The sequence below is a fragment of the Oncorhynchus kisutch genome, linkage group LG10 (assembly GCF_002021735.2).
Source record: "Oncorhynchus kisutch isolate 150728-3 linkage group LG10, Okis_V2, whole genome shotgun sequence".
In the NCBI taxonomy this organism is placed as follows: domain Eukaryota; kingdom Metazoa; phylum Chordata; class Actinopteri; order Salmoniformes; family Salmonidae; genus Oncorhynchus; species Oncorhynchus kisutch.
This window is the reverse complement of record NC_034183.2, coordinates 64,953,059-64,962,296: the sequence shown is the minus strand read 5'-3', so window position 1 is coordinate 64,962,296 and position 9,238 is coordinate 64,953,059. Positions and strand designations below refer to the sequence as shown.

The following is a 9,238-nucleotide window of genomic DNA, read 5'->3' as shown; positions in this document are numbered from 1 at the left end:
GAATTCTAAATAAAAATGCCTATCCTGTACATAAAAAAGCCTTATTCATTCAGAGTGCTTCGTGGACACATCCTTAGACAAATTTATGGAGAGAAGCTTTTGTCAGTGAACTCAGATAATACAGTGAATCAAGATCTCAGCACTTTGTCTAATATAAACAGTTTGGGGTCTTTTTCTTTTCCCCATGAACCTGCTGAACCTTTAATTTGAATAGAGTTGGAGCCCAAAAAGATTGCAGATGGCTCATTGCTCCCACACTGCACAGAGATCACAAAGTTAGTGCTAGTAGTAAAATACAATAATAAAAAGCATCAGGGGGAAACTGGTTCCACCATTGGAGTAATGGGACAGAGAAGGGCTTTGACTGGCCTGTGCGGGAGCTGATCCCACACTCTTCATTGGCTCTCCTGGAGAGTCATGCTGGACAGAGAGACCACTATATTACTCCCTCTTCATGAGCCATGCTGGATAGAGAGACCACTATATTACTCCCTCTTCATGAGCCATGCTGGACAGAGAGACCACTATATTACTCCCTCTTCATGGGCCATGCTGGACAGCGAGACCACTATATTATTCCCTCTTCATGAGCCATGCTGGACAGAGACCACTATATTACTCCCTCTTTATGAGCCATGCTGGACAGAGAGACCACTATATTACTCCCTCTTCATGAGCCATGCTGGACAGAGAGACCACTATATTACTCTCTCTTCATGAGCCATGCTGGACAGAGACCACTATATTACTCCCTCTTCATGAGCCATGCTGGACAGAGACCACTATATTACTCCCTCTTCTTGAGCCATGCTGGACAGAGAGACCACTATATTACTCCATCTTCTTGAGCCATGCTGGACAGAGAGACCACTATATTACTCCCTCTTCATGAGTCATGCTGGACAGAGAGACCACTATATTACTCCCTCTTCATGAGCCATGCTGGATAGAGAGACCACTATATTACTCCCTCTTCATGAGCCATGCTGGATAGAGAGACCACTATATTACTCCCTCTTCATGAGTCATGCTGGATAGAGAGACCACTATATTACTCCCTCTTCATGAGTCATGCTGGATAGAGAGACCACTATATTACTCCCTCTTCATGAGCCATGCTGGATAGAGAGACCACTATATTACTCCCTCTTCATGAGTCATGCTGGATAGAGAGACCACTATATTACTCCCTCTTCATGAGTCATGCTGGATAGAGAGACCACTATATTACTCCCTCTTCATGAGTCATGCTGGATAGAGAGACCACTATATTACTCCCTCTTCATGAGCCATGCTGGATAGAGAGACCACTATATTACTCCCTCTTCATGAGTCATGCTGGATAGAGAGACCACTATATTACTCCCTCTTCATGAGCCATGCTGGACAGAGACCACTATATTACTCCCTCTTCATGAGTCATGCTGGATAGAGACCACTATATTACTCTCTCTTCATGAGCCATGCTGGATAAAGAGACCACTATATTACTCCCTCTTCATGAGCCATGCTGGACAGAGAGACCACTATATTGCTCCCTCTTAATAAAAAATACACAAACACAGCCAGTGTTGCCACAGCCTCAGACCCTTTGGTTCCACTCAGAGGGCTGCTATTACGTGTCTGCCTCACACACTCACGTGTGCTCGCATAAACACACACATGTTCATGCTTGCCACAAACACACACACACACACACACACACACACACACACACACACACACACACACACACACACACACACACACACACACACACACACACACACACACACACACACACACACACACACACACACGCTCTCACCTCATTGCAGAGAAAAAGGGGTGCATCAGGTCCTGAAAGTGATGCTTTTAGGGCTGTCGTGTAGAAGGGTGTCGTATATAATTTCTACATGGATAGCTCCACCTACAGAGTCCTGGTTTTATTGAAAACCTGTGTTCCTTTTCCAGGAATGTCATGTCCTAGAAAGACACCATGCGGTGATGTGTCTTATGTGCTGTTTTATCTTTACAATCATGGTTTCTCCCATTCTGTAGCCTGAAGACAGAAACATGCTTGTTAACACAAGTGTAGAGAGTAGAGACACACAGAGAGACAGTGTGAGAGTGTATCAGAAACATAGAACAAGGGTGTTAAGTGTAAGGATACAGTAGGTTAGAGACACAGTGAAACAGGCTGATTTGTTCTCCCTAGGATTGGCATTTTATTCATCAGGACTTGATGCATCCAAGTAAAGGATCATTCGGTTTTGGCACCTTTAAAGATTTCATTTTCAATTTGAACAACACATTGAAAATCAAAAGAAACAAAGAAATGACTAAGGCTGTGTGAATTTGAAAAATAAAATACATACATATACATACATATATATATATACAGTGCCTTGCGAAAGTATTCGGCCCCCTTGAACTTTGCGACCTTTTGCCACATTTCAGGCTTCAAACATAAAGATATAAAACTGTATTTTTTTGTGAAGAATCAACAACAAGTGGGACACAATCATGAAGTGGAACGACATTTATTGGATATTTCAAACTTTTTTAACAAATCAAAAACTGAAAAATTGGGCGTGCAAAATTATTCAGCCCCTTTACTTTCAGTGCAGCAAACTCTCTCCAGAAGTTCAGTGAGGATCTCTGAATGATCCAATGTTGACCTAAATGACTAATGATGATAAATACAATCCACCTGTGTGTAATCATGTCTCCGTATAAATGCACCTGCACTGTGATAGTCTCAGAGGTCCGTTAAAAGCGCAGAGAGCATCATGAAGAACAAGGAACACACCAGGCAGGTCCGAGATACTGTTGTGAAGAAGTTTAAAGTAGGATTTGGATACAAAAAGATTTCCCAAGCTTTAAACATCCCAAGGAGCACTGTGCAAGCGATAATATTGAAATGGAAGGAGTATCAGACCACTGCAAATCTACCAAGACCTGGCCGTCCCTCTAAACTTTCAGCTCATACAAGGAGAAGACTGATCAGAGATGCAGCCAAGAGGCCCATGATCACTCTGGATGAACTGCAGAGATCTACAGCTGAGGTGGGAGACTCTGTCCATAGGACAACAATCAGTCGTATATTGCACAAATCTGGCCTTTATGGAAGAGTGGCAAGAAGAAAGCCATTTCTTAAAGATATCCATAAAAAGTGTCGTTTAAAGTTTGCCACAAGCCACCTGGGAGACACACCAAACATGTGGAAGAAGGTGCTCTGGTCAGATGAAACCAAAATTAAACTTTTTGGCAACAATGGAAAACGTTATGTTTGGCGTAAAAGCAACACAGCTCATCACCCTGAACACACTATCCCCACTGTCAAACATGGTGGTGGCAGCATCATGGTTTGGACCTGCTTTTCTTCAGCAGGGACAGGGAAGATGGTTAAAATTGATGGGAAGATGGATGGAGCCAAATACAGGACCATTCTGGAAGAAAACCTGATGGAGTCTGCAAAAGACCTGAGACTGGGATGGAGATTTGTCTTCCAACAAGACAATGATCCAAAACATAAAGCAAAATCTACAATGGAATGGTTCAAAAATAAACATATCCAGGTGTTAGAACGGCCAAGTCAAAGTCCAGACCTGAATCCAATCGAGAATCTGTGGAAAGAACTGAAAACTGCTGTTCACAAATGCTCTCCATCCAACCTCACTGAGCTCGAGCTGTTTTGCAAGGAGGAATGGGAAAACATTTCAGTCTCTCGATGTGCAAAACTGATAGAGACATACCCCAAGCGACTTACAGCTGTAATCGCAGCAAAAGGTGGCGCTACAAAGTATTAACTTAAGGGGGCTGAATAATTTTGCATGCCCAATTTTTCAGTTTTTGATTTGTTAAAAAAGTTTGAAATATCCAATAAATGTCATTCCACTTAATGATTGTGTCCCACTTGTTGTTGATTCTTCACAAAAAATACAGTTTTATATCTTTATGTTTGAAGCCTGAAATGTGGCAAAAGGTCGCAAAGTTCAAGGGGGCCGAATACTTTCGCAAGGCACTGTGTATATATATATATTTATATAAAGAATTAAACCAAACCATTAAAAAAAAATCTGATTTTGTTCAATGTCGATTGTTTGGTTTCTTTCACAAAAGCATAAGATAAAATGAAGATAAATGAAGTAAACAAAAAAACATAAGAGAGAAAATACTCATGAAACATGACTAGTTTCAATGTTACCGTCATCACTTTTCCACTTCTAATTATCATTATCCTTTAAAACGTACGTTTTAAAAGAGCAGATTTGCTCTAATTTTATAGCATGCATTTAATTTCAGAAAATTTGATTCACTTAGCTTCTCTTGTACTATTTCATATTTATCTTGTTGCTTGCCTTTTACGCAAGTATTTATTGTTGTATTTGGCGTCCTCTTCTTTTCCTCCCCCTCTCCTCCTTCCCTTTTCTTCGAGAAGACGTGTTTGGAGTCTTTTTTTCTTGGTTTGAACTTTGACCCCATTGTTGTTGTTGGTGGTTTCTCTTGAGGGGTTCAACACTCCCATGACACCCCCCCAAAAATGACACCCCATGACCCCCCCCCCCCCCCCCCCCCAAAAAAAAAAGAAAGCGAACAGGGACTCAGAAAAAGGCGAGAAGGTTCTATTAAAATAATCTCTATTTTTCTACTGTTGACTGTGTGCGTCTGTCCCTCATCAAGTCTCAGCAGCTCCGTAGTGTAGTGTAACTACAGCACATTCTCTCTGGCTCTGTCATCCTTCCAGCAGATCCTAAAAGAGTCTCTTCTCGTGTTACCAACAGCACTTAGTTTAGTTTACTTGTTGTTTTTTTCTTCTTCAGTAAAGTCTGTATCTCTTGATTATTAACTTAATCATTTATTTATAAATGTAATACACATATAGTACCTTTGTTAGAGTTTACAGACTGGGCTAATTCTTACTGAACCCCAAGCTGCAAAAATTCACAGTTTTAATACAGAAAATAAATAAATGAATAAATATGACAACAAATCAGAGGCATATGGCAGGTGGTATGATGGGAAAGTACAGCAGCATGTTGCACCACCAAAACTGTGGAGCCAAACTGTCAAAACCGAAAGGTTATGAAATCATGAATCAAATTTAAATCAAAACCCTCCCTTTCAGTGCACCACCCTCATCACCCATCCCCACCCATAAAAATCACTCAGTCTCTAAGGACAATCTGCCCCATTCTCCCAGTACAACCATTTACTCCAAAGGAACCCAACAAACCCCTTTAGACTCTCTCAACAATGGTAGATGGGAAAATCATGCAGTTGAATGAAATAAAATCATCAATCTCTATAAAGATGGAAACTCATCCTGGCCTATGGTATATTAGAGACCTGGGTGGGGGCCTCCCTGCCTTCGCTCCCCCGGGCTCTGCTCTCAGGGCTCCCTCATACTGGTGTGGTGCGGCGGTTGGCTGTGTTGGTGTTGGCCGAGTCTTTTTCCTTCTGAATACAGTTGTGGACCTGCAGGAAGGTATGGTCCCTCTCCGAGTTGTAGGTGGCGGTCGGCGTGCCCCCGGCCTTCAGGGTGTCCCGGGGCAGCGTGTACATGGAGATCTCTGTAGAGGGTAGTGCGCTGAAACCCTTGAGGCCCACAGGCGAGGTGTCGCGGGAGTGCGAGGGGTCTGTGGACCGGGAGGAGGAGCGCGAGCGGCGTCGGTAGCGGTAACGGTAGGATGGGATGCGTGTGATGGCCGAGGCCTGGAGGTAGTCGGCAGCCCTGGCCCCTGCCCGGAGCTGCCGATGGCGGTCGATGAACATGTGGGCTGCCAGGACGCCCACCATCTCGGCCATTATGAAGGACAGGGCTCCGAAGTAGAAGGACCAGCCGTAGGAGTAGCTGTTCTTCTTCGAGTCGCTCTTAGAGGGGTCCCCTGCGTTTGCTGATATGTACACAATGATCCCGATGATGTTGCTCAGGCCTGAGGGAGGAGGAGGAGGAGGGGAGGGGGGGGGGGGGGGTTGGGGAGTTGGAGGGGCGAGATGAGAGAACAGAGGAATTATGCAATTGGTTAAGACAGGACATATACCTTTTCTAGGCATACCACATACGCAGTAGTCTGAGTGCATCTATCCACCACAGTGAATACGCCATTACCAAGACAAACCTTTTCAGACAAGTACCACAGATTCACCAAAGGTTAATGTACATACATACTGTACTTCTCACTGTCAAAAATATGACTGAATACGAACCAGAAATATGACCCAAGCCAGAGCCTCTGCCCTTATAGTGTTTATGAACAAAGACTGAGATCCTGAGTCAGATCAGTTGGGACAGCACATAACATGATCATTCATCTGATTCACATAGGGATCACATCCTATGATAGGGATAATAATCATATCCTCATATACACTGAGAGTACAAAACATTAGGAACACCTTCTCTTTCCATGACATAGACTGACCAGGTGAATCCAGGTGAAAGATATGATCCCTTATTGATGTCACTTGTTTAATCCACTTCAATCAGTGTAGATGAAGGAGAGGAGTCAGTTTAAAGAAGTATTTTTAAGCCTTGAGACAGTTGAGACATGGATTGTGTGTGTGTGCCATTCAGAGGGTGAATGGAAAAGACAAAATACTGAAGTACCTTTGAATGGGGTACAGTAGTAGGTGCCAGGCGCACTGGTTTGAATGTTTCAAGAGCTACAGTGCTGCTGGGTTTTTCACACTCAACAGTTTTCTCTGTGTATCAAGAATGATCCATCACCCAAGGGACCAGCCAACATGACAGAACTGTGGGACTCACGGAGTCACCATGGGCCAGAATTCCTGTAGGACACTTTCGACATCTTGTAGAGTCCATGCCCCATCAAATTGAGGCTGTTCTGATGTTGATGTCTAAAGTTTTGTACACCTAGTGTATATATATCTACTTTAACTGTAGAGTTTAGTCACGGAGAGAGAGAGAGAGAAGTGTGTGACTTAGTAGAGCTGGGATGATGGATCATTGGGAAAGTATGTCAGGGACACCATATTTATAGAGTTGAATCCCAATGGGTAGCTTCTAGCCCAGCACCCAGATCAGGAGAAAATAAGTGGATAAAGAGGGAAGAATGGAGTGCGTGACTTGTGGCTGCTGCTGAGTGGAGGCTGAGAGCTGACTGAGGAGTTGCAGTACTGGGGATGACCAGCAGAGAGAGAGAGACTGCTTGTGCACTGCACCTTAGCTGGATTAGTCAACAGTCTCTTCTTTGCTGGACTTACATCCATCTGCACAACTGTTCTATGTAAGTGAACCATAATAACATTGTATGTTAGTGACTAAAAAGTAGTGACTGAAAACATTTGCATTTGTGTACACTTTGTATCAATGAAACCAAATCATTTAAAGCTAGTCTCCCTAATTTAACCCCTACTATCCCTCTCCACCATAGTAGCTGTTTCTCTCTTTCTTTTTCCCAGTCTTCCTTCCTCTCTTCCTCTACCTGCCCTAGATACACACCCCTTCCTCTCTCTCTTCCCCTCTCTTCTCCACTCTCTTCTCCTCTCTTCCTCTCTCTTCCTCGCTCCTCTCCTCTCTCTTCCTCTCTCTTCTCCTCTCTCTTCCTTTCTCTTCTCCACTCTCTTCTCCTCTCTCTTCCTCTCTCTTCCTCTCTCTCTTCCCCTCTCTTCTCCTCACTCTTCCTCTCTCTTCTCCTCTCTTCCTCTCTCTTCTCCACTCTCTTCCTCTCTCTTCTCCTCTCTCTTCTCCACTCTCTTCCTCTCTCTTCTCTGCTCTCTTCCCCTCTCTTCTCATCTCTCTTCCTCTCTCCTCCTCTCTCATCTTCTCTCTTCCCCTCTCTTCCCCTCTCCTCTCCTCTCTCTCTCTTCCTCTCTCTCTTCCTCTCTCTCTTCCCCTCTTTCGCACCCTCTTTCTTCCACTCTCTCTTCCTCTCTCTTCCTCTCTCTCTTCCTCTCTCTTCCCCTCTTTCGTCCCCTCTCTCTCTTCCTCTCTCTCTTCCTCTCTAGACTCACCTGCAGACACAAAGAAGATCCCTGCGCTGAGGATGATGTTGTGGCGTGACTTGTAGAACTCGCTGGCAGCTATACACAGGCCTCCCATGAAGAGCAGGATGACACTGAGGATGGGGAAGATGCTGGAAGCTCGCACCGCACCTGAGAACAGATAGAGGACAGGAGAGGAGGAAAATAAAACAGAGGGGGGGGGGGGTTATATAGGGATAGAGAAGAAGAGAGAGATAGGTTAAATAAAATGGTAAATATAGAGAGAGAGATAGGAGAGGAAGAATAAGAGCGGGAACAATGAAAAATGAGGGAGAGAGAAGAGAGAATGTAAATTAGACTCCAACATCAGCTCCCTATCTAAGCCACATCATAATCAACACTCCATCAGCGCTGTGAAAGTCTTGATCAACACCAGCCAGTGAGTGTATCCCCTCAGTGAGCCTCAGTTACCCAACTTTATGTAATCACGCCACCTGACTACACACAACACAACACTCAGTTAGCACACACAGCTCCCCAGATTGGAGCGTTGCATTACGCCATATCATGTAGTGCAAATGACATTAACTCCACCAGAGATCCAGGGGCCTAGCCTGTGGGGTAATGGGAGGCGAAGCTCTTCAAACCAAGCTCACGTCCTTGGCTGATACTGGTACGGAAGACAGAGCAAGAACAGAAGGGTTGAGGTACTGATGACAGAGCAAGAACTGAAGGGTTGAGGTACTGATGACAGAGCTATAACTGAAGGGTTGAGGTACGGAAGACAGGGCTAGAACTGAAGGGTTGAGGTACTGATGACAGAGCTATAACTGAAGGGTTGAGGTACTGATGACAGGGCTATAACAGAAGGGGTGAGGTACTGATGACAGAGTTAGAACTGAAGGGTTGAGGTACGGAAGACAGGGCTAGAACTGAAGGGTTGAGGTACTGATGACAGAGTTAGAACTGAAGGGTTGAGGTACTGATGACAGAGTTAGAACTGAAGGGGTGAGGTACTGATGACAGAGTTAGAACTGAAGGGTTGAGGTACGGAAGACAGAGCTAGAACTGAAGGGTTGAGGTACGGAAGACAGGGCTAGAACTGAAGGGTTGAGGTACTGATGACAGGGCTATAACAGAAGGGCTGAGGTACTGATGACAGAGTTAGAACTGAAGGGGTGAGGTACTGATGACAGAGTTAGAACTGAAGGGTTGAGGTACGGAAGACAGAGCTAGAACTGAAGGGTTGAGGTACGGAAGACAGGGCTAGAACTGAAGGGTTGAGGTACTGATGACAGGGCTATAACAG

The 9,238-nt window shown here is 44.4% G+C and overlaps 1 protein-coding gene across 1 annotated transcript in view; it reads right to left on the bottom strand.

Annotated features, from left to right (window-relative positions):
• Nucleotides 1-4,664: 4,664 nt before the first annotated feature.
• Nucleotides 4,665-9,238, bottom strand: part of LOC116352857 (voltage-dependent calcium channel gamma-2 subunit) — a 74,277-nt gene continuing 69,703 nt past the window's right edge. Inside the window, exons 3-4 of the mRNA XM_031834719.1 lie at nt 7,960-8,100; nt 4,665-5,918 (exon numbers count right to left, since the gene is read on the bottom strand). Coding sequence (XP_031690579.1) covers nt 5,386-5,918; nt 7,960-8,100 — 674 coding nt within the window. The 3' untranslated portion in view covers nt 4,665-5,385. The remainder of the gene's footprint in view (nt 5,919-7,959; nt 8,101-9,238) is intronic.